We start from the raw sequence: 15,091 nt of genomic DNA, 5'->3' as shown, positions 1-15,091 counted from the left end.
TCCGCAGGCATTGCCACTTTCATTTCACTGCACATCGTGTATGTGTATGTGACAAATAAATTTGACTTGACTTGACTTGACTTGAATGCATTCAAGAGAGAGCTGGATAGAGCTCTTAAGGATAGCGGAGTCAGGGGGTATGGGGAGAAGGCAGGAACGGGGTACTGATTGAGAATAATCAGCCATGATCACATTGAATGGTAGTGCTGGCTCGAAGGGCCGAATGGCCTCCTCCTGCATCTATTGTCTATTTTCTATAATGTGCGGAGATCGCTGGTCAGCACGGACCCGGTGGGCCGAAGGGCCTGTTTCCACGCTGTATCTCAATACGTCTTGATTGTAATCGGGTATAGTCTTCCCACTGATTGGAGAGCAGGCAACAAAAAAGCTTTTCATTGTACCTCAGTACACGTGACAATAATAATAATCAACTAAACCTAATTAAAGACCCTCTCCCCTGATTATCAGTATGAAGAAGGGCCTTGACCAGAAACGTCACCCATTCCTTCTCTGCAGAGATGCTGCCTGACCCGCTGAGTTACTCCAGCTTTTGTGTCTGTCTTCACTTTAGACCAGCATCTGCAGTTCCTTCCTGCACACCAGTTCAGTTCAGTTTAGTTTAGTTTAGAGATACAGCAGTGAAACAGGGCCTTGGGCTAGCCGAGTCCATGCCGACCAGCCATCACCCTCGCACACTAACACTATCCTACACACTAGGGACAATTTACACACACTAACCTACACATCTGTACGCGTTTGGAGCGTGGGAGGAAACCGGAGCAAAGATGTAATGCTGAAGCTCGATAAGGCGCTGGTGTGAGCAGTTTGAAGGTCTGTTGCAGGTTTGTAGGTTAATTGGCTTAGTATAAATGTTAATTGTCGCTGGTGTGTGTAGGATAGTGTTAGTGTGCGGGGATCGCTGGGCGTTGCGGACTCGGTAGGCCGGAGAGCCCGTTTCTGCGCTGTGTCTCTAAACGAACCTAAACCAAGTCTGAAGAAGGGTCTCGACCCGAAACGTCACCCATTCCTTCTCTCCAGAGATGTTGCCTGACCCGCTGAGTTACTCCAGCATTTTGTGTCTATCTTCGATTTAAACCAGCATCTGCACAAACCTATTGCATTCAGGACTATTATAATACAGATCCAACAGAATACAGAGTTTACCACACCACTCACCTTTCAGATAGAAGGAGAGGAAATGGTGTAGCAGGAAACCTCCATCAGTCTGCTTGTCACACAGCAGTATGCCAATTCCCTGTTTCAGAAAAAGAAATTTTTTTTTTTTTTTTTTTTTTAATGTGTTGTTGTCAGGACTAGAGGGTGTGAGCTACAAGGAGAGGTTGAGTAGGCTGGGTCTCTATTCCTTGGAGCGCAGGAGGATGAGGGGAGATCTTACAGAGGTGTACAAAATCATGAGAGGAATAGATCAGGAAGATGCACAAAGTCTCTTGCCCAGAGTAGGGGAATTGAGGACCAGAGGACATAGGTTCAAGGTGAAGGGGGAAAGATTTAATAGGAATCCGAAGGGTAACTTAATCTGGTGGGTGTATGGAATAAGCTGCCAGAGGAGGTAGTTGAGGCTGGGACTATCCCAACGTTTAAGAAACAGTTAGACAGGTACATGGATAGGACAGGTTTGGAGGGATATGGACCAAGTGCGGGCAGGTGGGACTAGGGTAGTTGGGACATTGTTGGCCGGTGTGGGCGAGTTGGGCCGAAGAGCCTGTTTCCACACTGTATCACTCCATGACTATAATATGTTCAGCACAAGATCCTACACTCACCTCTGCAACTGCTGGGGAAGAGAGACACCTACGTCAGACTTTATCCTGCACAGGACATTCTTGCTATTGAGGGCGTGCAGCGTAGGTTCACCAGGTTAATTCCCGGGATGGTGGGACTGTCATACGTTGAAAGACTGGAGCGACTGGGCTTCTATTCACTGGAATTTAGACGGATGAGAGGAAATCTTATTGAAACATATAAGATTATTAAGGGATTGGACACGCTAGAGGTAGGAAACATGTCCCCAATGTTGGGGGAGTCCAGAACCAGGGGGCCACAGTTTAAGAATAAGGGGTAGGCCATTTAGAACGGAAATGAGGAAGACATTTTTTACCCAGAGAGTTGTGAATCTATGGAATTCTCTGCCTCAGAAGGGAGTGGAGGCCTTCCCCTTATTCTTAAACTGTATGACCCCTGGTTCTTGACTCCCCCAACATTGGGGAACATTTTTCCTGCATCTAGCCTGAACAATCCCTTAAGAATTTTATATGTTTCTATAAGATCCTTCTAAATTCCAGTGAATACAAGCCCAGTCGATCCAGTCTTTCAACATATGTCAATCCCTCCATCCCGGTAATTAACCTAGTGAACGTACGCTGCACAAACTCAATAGCAATAATGTCCGGGCCTAAAGCGTGGGTTATGGGCCGAATAGAGGACAAGGGCGATCCTGCACGAGATAGCCCAGCTGTTGGCGTTTGTGCAGTAGAAAACAGAAACAGAAATCAATTTAGCCCAAAATACGGGAAGTCCCGGCTAATACGGTACGATTGGCAACCCCAGTACATGCAACGTAGGTTTACTAGGTTAGTTCCCGGAATGGCGGGACTGTCATATGTTGAAAGACTGGAGCGACTAGGCTTGTATACACTGGAATTTAGAAGGATGAGAGATCTTATCGAAACATATAGGATTATTAAGGGGTTGGACACGTTAGAGGCAGGAAACATGTTCCCAATGTTGGGGGAGTCCAGAACCAGGGGCCACAGTTTAAGAATAAGGGGTAGGCCATTTAGAACGGAGATGAGGAAAAACTTTTTCAGTCAGAGAGTTGTAAATCTGTGGAATTCTCTACCTCAGAAGGCAGTGGAGGCCAAGTCTCTGAATGCATTCGAGAGAGAGCTGGATAGAGCTCTTAATGATAGCGGAGTCAGGGGGTATGGGGAGAAGGCAGGAACGGGGTACTGATTGAGAATGATCAGCCATGATCTCATTGAATGGCGGTGCTAGCTCGAAGGGCCGAATGGCCTCCTCCTGCACCTATTGTCTATTGTATTACCTGATCTGTTTGAACAGCATGCAGAACAAAGCTGGTACCTGAGTACACGTGATAATAATAAATCTAAACCTCTATGGAACGAGCTGTCAGAGGAGGTAGTCGGGGAAAGTACTATGACAACATTTAAAAGACACTTCGACAGGTACATGGATAGGACAGGTTTGGAGGGATATGGACCAAGCGCAGACAGGTGGGACTAGGGTAGATGGGACATGTTGGCCGGTGTGGGCGAGTTGGGCCGAAGGGCCTGTTTCCACACTGTATCACTCTGTGACTCTATGAAGGGCCTGTTTCCACACTGTATCACTCTGTGACTCTATGAAGGGCCTGTTTCCACACTGTATCACTCTGTGACTCTATGAAGGGCCTGTTTCCACACTGTATCACTCTGTGACTCTATGAAGGGCCTGTTTCCACACTGTATCACTCTATGAAGGGGGGGGGGGGTGCCGGGATGAGTGCAGTGTGTGTGACCGTCAGGGTGCTGGGGTGGGTGAGGGGGTGCTGGGGTGGGTGGGTGAGGGGGTGCTGGGGTGGGTGTGAGAGTCTCCGTCTCCCCACCTTAGGGCGGGGACGCTGGAGGAGGTTTACCTGCCGGCCCGCCGCCGCACTGGAGGCGAGGATGTCGCTCAGCTGCGGGAACATGTCCACCCCGACCCGGGTCTCCCCTGTCCCTCTCTTCCTTCTCTTCTCTTCTCTCTGTATCTCTCTCTCCCCTCTCTTTCTCTCTCCTTTCCTCTCCTCCTTCTCTCCTTCTCTCCCTCTCTCCCTCTCTCCCTCTCTCCCTCCCTCCCTCTCTCTCTCCTCCCCCCCACCCACAATGTATCCAATCAATGTATCCCCGCCCCACGTGACCCGCGCACTGTATCCAATACACCAACCCCGCAACACGTGCCCCCCTCTCCCTGTCACTCAACCTTTCCCTCCCCTCTCTCTCTCTTCCTTCTCTCACTCTCTCTCCCTCTATCTCTCTCTGTCCCTCAACCTCTCACCTCTCCCTTCCCTCCCCCCCCTCTCTCTCTCTCCCTCTCTCTCTCTCTCTCTCCCTCTCTCTCCCTCCCTCTCTCTCTACTGCTCATCTCTTCCCCCCCACACTGTATCCAATCTCAGCAACACGGCGCCCCCTGACCTCCACAATGTATCCAATCAATGTATCCCCGCCCCACGTGACCCGCGCACTGTATCCAATACACCGCAACACGTGCTTCCCTCCCCTCCCCCCCACTCCCCCACCCTCTCACTCCCCCCTCTCTCCCCCCTCCCTCCACCTCTCTCTCCCCCCCTCCCTCCACCTCTCTCTCCCCCTCCCTCCACCTCTCTCTCCCCCCACCCCTCTCTCCCCCCCTCCCTCCACCTCTCTCTCCCCCCACCCCTCTCTCCCCCCCTCCCTCCACCTCTCTCTCCCCCCCTCCCTCTCTCCCCCCTCCCTCCACCTCTCTCTCCCCCCTCCCTCTCTCCCCCTCCCTCCACCTCTCTCTCCCCCCCTCCCTCCACCTCTCTCTCCCCCCTCCCTCCACCTCTCTCTCCCCCCCTCCCTCCACCTCTCTCTCCCCCCTCCCTCTCTCCCCCCTCCCTCCACCTCTCTCTCCCCCCCTCCCTCCACCTCTCTCTCCCCCCCTCCCTCCACCTCTCTCTCCCCCCCTCCCTCTCTCCCCCCTCCCTCCACCTCTCTCTCCCCCCCTCCCTCCACCTCTCTCTCCCTATCTCTCTGTCACTCAACCTTTCAAGATTCAAGATATCTTTATTTGTCGACGAAATTTAGTCACCGACAGTCCAACAATAAAAGCAGTCAAATAAGCAAATTACACAACCCCAACCAACACACAAAAACAAAGAACCATCCATCCCAGTGAGTCTCCTCTAGTCACCTCCTCACTGTGATGGAAGGCCACAGTCTTTTCCCTTCCCTGCCGTCTTCTCCCGCGTCAGGCTGTTGTGGTTGCCTCTCCCCCTTACTTTCTTTCTTTCTTTCTTTCTTTCCTTCTTTCCTTCTTTCCTTCTTCCTCTTTCCTTCCTTCTTTCCTTCTTTCCTTCTTTCCTTCTTTCCTTCTTTCCTTCCTTCTTTCTCTCTCTCTCTCTCTCTCTCTCTCTCTCTCTCTCTCTCTCTCACTCTCTCTCTCTCTCTCTCTCTCTCTCTCTCTCTCCCTCTCTCCCTCCCTCCCTCCCTCCCTCCCTCCCCTATCTCTCTCTCCTCTACCTCTCTCCCCTCGCTCTCCCTACTCTCTCTCCCCTCGCTCTCCTCTACCTCTCTCCCCTCTCCTCTCCTACTCTCTCCCCTCGCTCTCCCTACTCTCTCCCCTCTCTCTCCTCTACCCTCTCTCCCCTCTCTCTTCCTCTACCTCCCTCCCCTACCTCTCTCTCCCTACTCTCTCCTACTCTCTCCCTACTCTCTCCCTACTCTCTCCCCTACTCTCTCCCTACTCTCCCCCCTCGCTCTCCCTACTCTCTCCCTCCTCTTGAGTATCTTTCCCTCTCTCCTCTCTTTATTTCTCTCACTCAACCTTCCCCCCCTCCCTCTCCTCCCCCCTCCCTCTCTCCCCCCTCCCTCTCTCCCTCCCTCCCTCCCTCTCTCTCTTCTCTCTCTACCTCTCTCTCCCTCTCTCTCTCTCTCACTCTCTCTCCCCCGCACCCCCTCTCTCCTCTCCCTTTCTTCTCTCTCCCTCCCCCTCTCTGTCCCTCAACCTCTCTCCTCTCTCCCCCTCTCTCTCTCTTCCCTCCTCCTCTCTCTCTCTCCTCTCTACCTCCCGCTCTCTCTCACCTCCCCCTCCTCTCTCTCTTCTCTCTCCCTCTCTCTCTCCCCCTCTCTCTCTCTCCTCTCCCTTCCTCTCCTCCCCTCTCTCTCTCCCTGTCACTCAACCTTTCCCTCTCCCTTTCTCTCCCTCTCCCTCTCTCCTCTCTCCTCTCTCTCTCTCTCTCTCCCCCCCCCCACACTATCCAATCTCAGCAACACGCGCCCCCTGACCTTCACAATGTATCCCCACCCCCACGTGACCCGCGCACTGTATCCAATACACCGCAACACGTGCCCCCCTTCCCCTCTCACCCCCTCCTCTCACCCTCCCCCCCTCCCTCTCCCCTACCTTCCCCTCTCTCCCCCTACCCTCCCCTTTCCTTCTCCCCTCACCCCCTCCCCTCCTCTCACGACCTCCCCTCACCCCCTCCTCTCACCCCCCTCCCCTCACCCCCTCCCCTCCTCTCACGACCTCTCCCTCACCCCCCTCCTCTCACCCCCTCCTCTCACCCCCCTCCCCCTCACCCCCTCCTCTCACCCCCTCCCCTCACCCCCCTCCCCTCACCCCCTCCTCTCACTACCTCCCCTCACCCCCTCCTCTCACCCCCTCCCCTCACCCCCTCCCCTCACCCCCTCCTCTCACCCCCTCCCCTCACCCCTCCCCTCACCGCCTCCCTCTCTCTCTCCCCCCTCCCCCTCCCCCTCCCAACCCAGGTGACTATTTGCGAGCCAGCCACAGAAGCTGATCTACAATCACACATTACAATCGATCCGTTTACAGTGTGTCCAAAACATTTCTTATACACTGTGGACGGCTCGATTGTAACCATGTATTGTCTTTCCACTGACTGGTTATCACGCAACAAAAAGCTTTTCACTGTACCTCGGTACACGTGACAATAAACTGAACTGTAAATTAAATTAAATTATTTTAGATTTAGATTTAGAGATACAGCGCGGAAACAGGCCCTTCGGCCCACCGAGTCCGTGCCGCCCAGCGATCCCCGCACACTAACACTATCCTACACCCACTAGGACAATTTAACATTTGCCCAGCCAATTAACCTACAAACCTGCACGTCTTTGGAGTGTGGGAGGAAACCGAAGATCTTTGAGTAAACACTTTGGAGATCTTGGAGAAAACCCACGCAGGTCACGGGGAGAACGTACAAACTCCGTACAGACGGCGCCCGTAGTCAGGATCGAACCTGAGTCTCCGGCGCTGCATTCGCTGTAAGGCAGCAACTCTACCGCTGCGCCACCGTGCCACCGTGCGGTCATATCATTAGTACAGACTTTAACTTGAGAATCATTCCTCAATGGGAAAAAACCCAGTCGCAGTGTGAAAACGCACACGTCCAGATTCAGGGGCAGTTTCTTCCCAGCTGTCATCAGGCAACTGAACGGGGCGGCACGGTAGCGCAGCGGTAGAGTTGCCGCCTTACAGCGAATGCAGCGCCGGAGACTCAGGTTCCATCCCGACTACGGGTGCTGTCTGTACGGAGTTTGTACGTTCTCCCCGTGACCTGTGTGGGTTTTCTCCGAGATCTTCGGTTTCCTCCCACACTCCAAAGACGTGCAGGATTGTAGGTTAATTGACTGGGTAAAATGTAAAAATTATCCCCAGTGGGTGTAGGATAATGTTAGTGTGCGGGGATCGCTGGGCGGCGCGGACTCGGTGGGCCGAAGGGCCTGTTTCCGCGCTGTATCTCTAAAATCTAAAAAATCTGAACCATCCCACCACAACCAGAGAGCAGTGCTGAACTACTATCTACCTCTGTGGTGACCCTCGGACTATCCTTGATCGGACTTTGCTGGACTTGATCTTGCACTAAACGTAATTCCTTTTATGCTGTATCTGTACGCTGTGGACAGCTTGATTGTAATCACGTATAGTCATAGAGTCATAGAGTAAAACCGTTTGGAAACAGGCCCTTCGGCCAAACTCGCCCACACCGGCCAACAATAATAATAATAATAATGCATTACATTTATATAGCGCTTTTCAAACACTCAAAGACGCTTTACAGGGATTTAGAGAGCATAGGGAAGTGAATAAATAGATAAATAAGTAAACGAACAGAGAAAGGAGACAGAAGGTGAGGTGACCTTCAGTGGTTGAAGGCAGTGCTGAACAGGTGAGACTTCAGTGATGTTTTGAATGTGGTGAGTGAGGAGGAGTCTCTGACGGTTTGGGGTAGTGAGTTCCATAGGGTGGGAGCAGCGATGGAGAAAGCCCTGTCCCCCCAGGATCTGAGTTTGGTCCAGATGTGGGGGGATAGGAGATTGGCAGCAGCAGAGCTACCCTAGTCCCACCTGTCTGCGCTTGGTCCATATCCCTCCAAACCTGTCCTATCCATGTACCTGTCCAACTGTTTCTTAAACGATGGGATAGTCCCAGCCTCAACTACCTCCTCTGGCAGCTTGTTCCATACACCCACCACCCTGTGTGTGACAAAGTTACCCCTCGGATTCCTATTAAATCTTTCCCCTTCACCTTGAACCTATGTCCTCTGGTCCTCGATTCCCCTACTCTGGGTAAAAGACTCTGTGCATCTACCCGATCTATTCCTCTCATGATTTAGTCTTTTGGCCGACTGGACAGCACGCAATAAGAAAGCTTTTCGCTGTACCTCGCTCGGTACACGTGATAATAAACTGAACTGAAAAAACATGGACAAATCGTCAGGATTTAACTTAAGTTCAGAAAAACAAGTTTTGAAATCTGACAAAATGTTCAGCAAACTGTAATATTAATCATTAACGGTCTTCAATGCCACTGCGTGTGTTTGTGAGTGTGGCATTCTGCCTTGCGTCAGAGTACATAGTCCTGTGTGGTGTGGACACACGGTGGAATGATGAAGGCTGTGGAGAGGGTTGCTTTGCTGGTGGGGTGCCTGTCTTTGGCTGTCGTGGCCTCTGCTTCTCGCTACACCGGGAGGGATGTGGCTTTGGCGGCCGTGGTCCACTACAACAACCAGACCGCTCCACCCAGCACATTCAAGCTGCTGCAGGTGAACGCTGTGAAAACCCAGGTAATGTGTGGGGCCTCAGGGAAACGGGCAGCTGATCGAGCAAGGGTGGACGATGCAAGCAAGCATAAACGCCGGGAGACACATCACTTGTACAATGGTTAGAGTGCTAAAACCTAGCATTGGACAGGGTTGGGTGCAGTAGACAATAGACAATAGGTGCAGGAGGAGGCCATACGGCCCTTCGAGCCAGCACCGCCATTCACTGTGATTTTTTTTTAGATTTAGATTTAGATTTAGAGATACAGCGCAGAAACAGGCCCTTCGGCCCACCGGGTCCGCGCCGCCCAGCGATCCCCGCACATTAACACTATCCTACACACACACTAGGGGGATTTTTTATATTTGCCCAGCCAATTAACCTACAAACCTGCACGTCTTTGGAGTGTGGGAGGAAACCGAAGATCTCGGAGAAAACCCACGCAGGTCACGGGGAGAACGTACAAACTCCATACAGACGGCGCCCGTAGTCGGGATCGAACCTGAGTCTCCGGCGCTGCATTCGCTGTAAGGCGGCAACTCTCCCGCTGCGCCACCGTGCCGCCGTGATCATGGCTGATCATCCACAATCAGTACCCTGTTCCTGCCTTCTCCCCATATCTCCCCTGACTCCACTATCTTTAAGAGCTCTATCTCACTCTCTCTTGAAAGCATCCACAGAATGTTGTGTCTGTTTGCACAAACTCTTACTGATAATTTCTTTGCTGTTTCATTTCCTCTCCAGAGTAAGAATCAACGAACTCTGTATGAAGTTAGATTCATCATGATGGAGGCCATCTGCGATCAAGTTGGGGTGGTCATAGATGCATCCGATTGTCCTTCCAATGAGTATGGCGTAAGTAGACACCGCAAACTTTCTCCTGCCAAGTTGTAAATTAAATTCAACTCCATTGCTTACATTCCCAAATAGTCACCCATTAAAAGAGAGAGAGAGACAGAGGGGAACAGAGAGAGAGAGAGAGAGAGACAGAGAGAGAGAGAGAGAGACAGAGAGAGAGAGAGAGACGGAGAGACAGAGAGAGACAGAGACAGAGAGAGGCACAGAGACACAGAGAGAGACAGAAACAGAGACAGAAAGAGACACAGAGAGAGAGACGGAGAGAGACAGAAACAGAGAGACAGAGAAAGGGAGACGGAGAGAGACAGAGAGAGAGAGGGAGACGGAGAGAGACAGAGAGAGAGAGAGAGAGAGAGACGGAGACGGAGAGAGACACAGAGAGAGACAGAAACAGAGACAGAAACAGAGAGACAGAGAGAGACAGAGACAGAGAGAGAGACGGAGACACAGAGAGAGACAGAAACAGAGACAGAAAGAGACACAGAGAGAGACGGAGAGAGACAGAAACAGAGAGACAGAACAGAGAGACAGAGAGAGGGAGACGGAGAGAGACAGAGAGAGAGAGAGGGAGACGGAGAGAGAGAGACAGAGAGAGAGAGAAGGAGAGGCAGACGGAGAGAGACGGGGAGAGAGATGGAGAGAGAGATGGAGAGAGACAGAGAGAGAGATGGAGAGAGAGAGAGAGATGGAGAGAGACAGAGAGAAAATATCCCACCATGGTTTATTGTCACGTGCACCAAGGTATGGTGAACACAACTTTTGTTGTGTGCTTTCCAGTCAGTGGATAGACAATCCATCATTACAATCCATCCATTTACAGCGTGTAGATTTTCACACTTCTATACCTCTTGCCTAATGGGAGAGGGGAGAAGAGGGAGTGACCGGGGTCCAGTGGCCAGAGAGAGAGAGAGAGAGAGAGAGAGAGATGGAGATGGTAAGAGAATGAGATGAGATCCAGAGAGATGGTGAATGAGAGAGATAGAGAGAATGAGAGAATGTTGGTAAGGTGAGGTCATGTGGGGCGCGGGGCGGTGACGTCACCTTGTCCTGTATTTGGGAGTGAGGAAGTTGGCAACCGTACACTAAATGCCTGACCGGCTGAGGCAGCCCCCCAGCCTTGGGCATTCCAGAGAGAACATTCCCAGTTTGCCCAACCTCTCCATTGTGTCTGTACTTAGCCCTTGTCAACTTCCCTGTCAAATCTCCTCAACATTAAGTGTAGGAAAGGAACTGCAGATGCTGGTTTAAACCAAAGAAAGACAACAAAATGCTGGAGTAACTCAGAGGGTCAGGGCAGCATCTCCAGAGAGAAGGAATGGGCGACGTTTCGGGTCGAGACCCTTCTTCAGACTAAAAGTCACGGGAAAGGGAAACGAGAGATGGAGATGATGATGTAGTTGTAGAACAAATGAATGGAAGATCTGCAAAAAAGTAACGATGATAAAGGGAAGGATTCAAGAAGGGTCTCAACCCGAAACGTCACCCATTCCTTCTCTCCACAGATGCTGCCTGACCCGCTGAGTTACTCCAGCATTTTGTGTCTATCTTCTCTTTAACAATAACGTATAAGATGTTGGTGGGCTATGTGAGGATGCAGTTCATTGACTTTAGTTTAGCTTTCAATAGAATAGTCCCCACCAGACTTGCTGAGAAGCTGCTGGAACTGGGGCTTAGCACCCCTCTGTGTGCCTGGGTCCTGGGCTTTCTCACCGCCAGGCCCCAAGTGGTCAGGATGGGGGAACACACATCTAGGCCCCTCACCCTGAACACAGGATCCCCCCAGGGTTGCGTCCTTAGCCCCCTACTGTACTCCCTGTACACACATGACTGTGTGGCCAGGTTCAGCTCAAACTCCATCATCAAGTTTGCTGACGACACTGTGGTGGTGGGCCGGATCTCCAACAACGATGAGAATGCCTACCGGGAGGAGGTGGCTGATCTGGCACTCTGGTGTCAGGACAATAGCCTCCTCTTGAATGTCACTACAACTAAGGAGCTGATAGTAGACTTTAGAAGGGCTCAACATCCGAGGACGTACACGCCACTGGAGATAAATGGGTCTACTGTGGATAGGGTGAGCAGCTTTAAATACCTGGGAGTCCACATCACAGAGGATCTGACATGGACAACACACATTGCCGCACTGGTGAGTAAGGCAAGGCAGCGCCTTTACCACCTCAGACAGTTGAGGAGATTTAGCTCGCCCCCCTGCAGGACCTATACATCAGGAGGTGCAGATCCAGAGCCAGCAACATTATGGGGGACCCCTGCCACCCCAGCAACGGACTGTTGAAGCTGCCACGGTCAGGCAAACGCCTCCGCTGTCACGCTGTGAAAACGGAGAGGATGAGACAGAGTTTCTTCCCACAGGCCATCAGGACTGTTAACTCTCATATCACCAGGGACTAATTTACTGTGTTTTTGTGTTCTATTCTATTCTGAAATTCTATTCTGTTTGCAGTTTGGCACAATCCGCAGGCGTTGCCACTTTCATTTCACTGCACATCTTGTATATGTATGTGACAAATAAACTTGACTTGACTTGACTTGAGACCGCATTTAGAGTATTGTGTTCAGTTCTGGGCACCGTGTTATAGGAAAGATATTGTCAAGCTTGAAAGGGTTCAGAAAGGATTTACGAGGATGTTGCCAGGACTAGAGGGTGTGAGCTACAGGGAGAGGTTGAGCAGGTTGGGTCTCTATTCCTTGCAGCACAGGAGGATGAGGGGTGATCTTATGAAGATGTACAAAATGATGAGAGGAATAGATCGGGTAGATGCACAGAGTCTCTTGCCTTGAGTAGGGGAATCGAGGACCAGAGGACATAGGTTCAAGGTGAAGGGGAAAAGATTTTATACGAATCTGTTGGGTAACTTTTTCACACAGAGGGTGGTGGGTGTATGGAACAAGCTGCCAGAGGAGGTAGTTGAGGCTGGGACTATCCCATCGTTTAAGAAACAGTTGGACAGGTACATGGATAGGACAGGTTTGGAGGGATATGGACCAAGCGCAGGCAGGTGGGACTAGTGTAGCTGGGACATTGTTGGCCGGTGTGGGCGAGTTGGGCCGAAGGGCCTGTTTCCACACTGTATCACTCTGTGACTCTATGAAGGGCCTGTTTCCACACTGTATCACTCTGTGACTCTAATAACCTCAGTTAGAGCATTCTATTAAAGTAATTTTATGCTCTTGTTTTCTCCACACCAGGTGAGGATGAAGTGTGTCACAAAAGCAGTACAGACTCGATCTCCCACACGACTCATTATCCTCTCAGTTCGATGCCACCAATTTCCGGTGAGACTCACGGAGAACGTGCAAGAAAGTAAAACTTGCATTTCATTGGTTCAAGGTGAAGGGGAAAAGATTTAATGGGAACCTGAGGGGTAACGTTTTCACACAAAGGGAGGTGGGTGTATGGAACGAGCTGCCAGAGGAGGTAGTTGAGGCTGGGACTATCCCAACGTTTAAGAAACACCTCCGCTCACCTACCTGATCTCCCGATGGCTCAGCACTTCAACTCCCCCCTCCCATTCCCAATCTGACCTTTCTGTCCTGGGCCTCCTCCATTGTCAGAGTGAGGCCCAGCGCAAATTGGAGGAACAGCACCTCATATTTCGCTTGGGTAGCTTGCACCCCAGTGGTATGAACATTGACTTCTTCCTCCTCACTCCATCGTTTAAGAAACAGTTGGACAGGTACATGGATAGGACAGGTTTGGAGGGATATGGACCAAGCGCAGGCAGGTGGGACTAGTATAGCTGCGACATTGTTGGCCGGTGTGGGCAAGTTGGGCCGAAGGGCCTGTTTCCACGCTGTATCACTCTATGACTCTAGACTCTATGGCACCTTTAACAGCTTCAGAAAATCGGGATGTGCTTTACCTACAATGAAGTTATTATGAAGTCGATTCATCGTAGGAGCAGAATTAGGCCATTCGGCCCATCAAGTCTGCTCCTCCATTTAATCATGGCTGATCTATCTCTCCCTCTCAACCCCATTCGCCTGCCTTCTCCCTGTAACCTTTGACACCCTCTCTACGGGTGCTGTCTGTACAGAGTTTGTACGTTCTCTCCGTGACCGCGTAGGTTTTCTCCGGGTGCTACGGTTTCCTCCCACACTCCAAGGACTTGTGGGATTGTAGGATAATTGGCTTCGGTAAAATTGTAAATGGTCCCCAGTGTGCAGTAGGATAGTGCTGGAGTGCGGGGATCGCTGGTCGGCCAGACGCTTGGGCCTGTTCCTGCGCTATATCCCTAAACTAGCCCAAGTGGCTAAAGTGGTTTGTCCAGTACGGGACCGCTCTTGTCCCGTATTAGGCCCGGGGGGGAAGCTGTAGGCCCGGACACTGTAGGCCCAGACACTGGAGGCCCAGATGACACTGTAGGCCCGGACACTGTAGGCCCGGGCACTGTAGGCTCGGACACTGTAGGCCCGGGCACTGTAGGTCCCGATGCTATCGGCCCGGGCACTGTAGGCCCGGACACTCTAGGCCCGGACACTGTAGGCCCGGGCACTGTAGGCCCAGACGGCACTGTAGGCCCAGACGGCACTGTAGGCCCAGACGGCACTGTAGGCCCGGGCGCTGTAGGCCCGGGCACTGTAGGCCCGGGCACTGTAGGCCCGGGCACTGTAGGCCCGGGCACTGTAGGCCCGGACAGTGTAGGCCGAGTCGCTGCCTAGCGGAGGTTGCGTAGCAACCCACCTCCCGGCCCGGGCAGCCGCCATTGGTGGAGCAGGAGCACGTGGCCGCTGGCTGGGTGAGGGCGTGGGGCAGTGACGTCACCTTGTCCCGTATTTGGGAGAGAGGAAGTTGGCAAGCCGACCCTAAAGTCTAAAGCTGGGTTTATTGCAATTTATAATTACTTTGGTCTGTTTTTGCTTCGTGCCATTCAAATACCTTTTCTGATGTATTTCACGTTGCAGGTACAGTGGGAGTTGCCGGTATTGGCCAGGCAGCAGGGCCTACCTTAACATCGCCACATCCCAGTTGGGAACCTCCAGCCAATAATTCTACAGACATAACCTAAATTCTTTGGTGATACTGAGTTGGAAGTTAATGTTCCTCGGGAAAAGATGGGAGTGGAGGCGACTCAGAGTCAAATATTTCCATGTTTGAAAATTCCTGCCATTTTTAATGTCTTGTTACCTTCAAATAAAAACTATATATATTTCAATTCAACAATATTTGTGGCTTCACTAACGACAGTTTTTTTTGTTTTTGCTTAGATTGAGTAGATGAATGATTTTTGAGGAAACATCAATAGAAAACACAGGCAGGTGGGACTAGTGTAGCTGGGACATTGTTGGCCGGAGTGGGCGAGTTGGGCCGAAGGGCCTGTTTCCACACTGTGTCACTCTATGACTCTAAAAGTATGAAAATGTCACCGAAGGCAGTGGAGGCCAATTCACTGGATGTTATTCAAGAG

At 51.5% G+C, this 15,091-nt stretch overlaps 2 protein-coding genes across 2 annotated transcripts in view; one reads left to right on the top strand and one right to left on the bottom strand.

The window, feature by feature from the left end:
• elp6 (elongator acetyltransferase complex subunit 6) overlaps positions 1-3,836 on the bottom strand; it is a 34,009-nt gene extending 30,173 nt beyond the window's left edge. The window contains exons 1-2 of the mRNA XM_078398749.1: positions 3,656-3,836; positions 1,177-1,255 (exon numbers count right to left, since the gene is read on the bottom strand). Coding sequence (XP_078254875.1) covers positions 1,177-1,255; positions 3,656-3,709 — 133 coding nt within the window. The 5' untranslated portion in view covers positions 3,710-3,836. The remainder of the gene's footprint in view (positions 1-1,176; positions 1,256-3,655) is intronic.
• A 4,772-nt stretch (positions 3,837-8,608) lies between these two features.
• Positions 8,609-14,849, top strand: LOC144593242 (uncharacterized). Its single transcript, XM_078398748.1, has 4 exons — positions 8,609-8,830; positions 9,552-9,662; positions 12,873-12,959; positions 14,589-14,849. The coding sequence occupies exons 1-4, from the start codon at positions 8,651-8,653 to the stop codon at positions 14,634-14,636; spliced, it is 426 nt and encodes a 141-aa protein (XP_078254874.1). The 5' UTR covers positions 8,609-8,650; the 3' UTR covers positions 14,637-14,849.
• The last annotated feature ends 242 nt before the right edge of the window (positions 14,850-15,091 follow it).

The sequence above is a fragment of the Rhinoraja longicauda genome, chromosome 4 (assembly GCF_053455715.1).
Source record: "Rhinoraja longicauda isolate Sanriku21f chromosome 4, sRhiLon1.1, whole genome shotgun sequence".
Lineage (NCBI taxonomy): Eukaryota > Metazoa > Chordata > Chondrichthyes > Rajiformes > Arhynchobatidae > Rhinoraja > Rhinoraja longicauda.
Note: the sequence above shows the minus strand (reverse complement) of the source record. Positions and strands in the feature narration are given on the sequence as shown.

Excerpts from the sequence above, each read along its gene's own strand:
- LOC144593242 (XM_078398748.1), top strand. The coding sequence starts at position 8,651 with ATGATGAAGGCTGTGGAGAGGGTTGCTTTGCTGGTGGGGTGCCTGTCT. Across the intron at positions 9,663-12,872 it reads GTCCTTCCAATGAGTATGGC|GTGAGGATGAAGTGTGTCAC; the intron begins GTAAGTAGACAC and ends TCTCCACACCAG. Across the intron at positions 12,960-14,588 it reads TTCGATGCCACCAATTTCCG|GTACAGTGGGAGTTGCCGGT; the intron begins GTGAGACTCACG and ends TTCACGTTGCAG.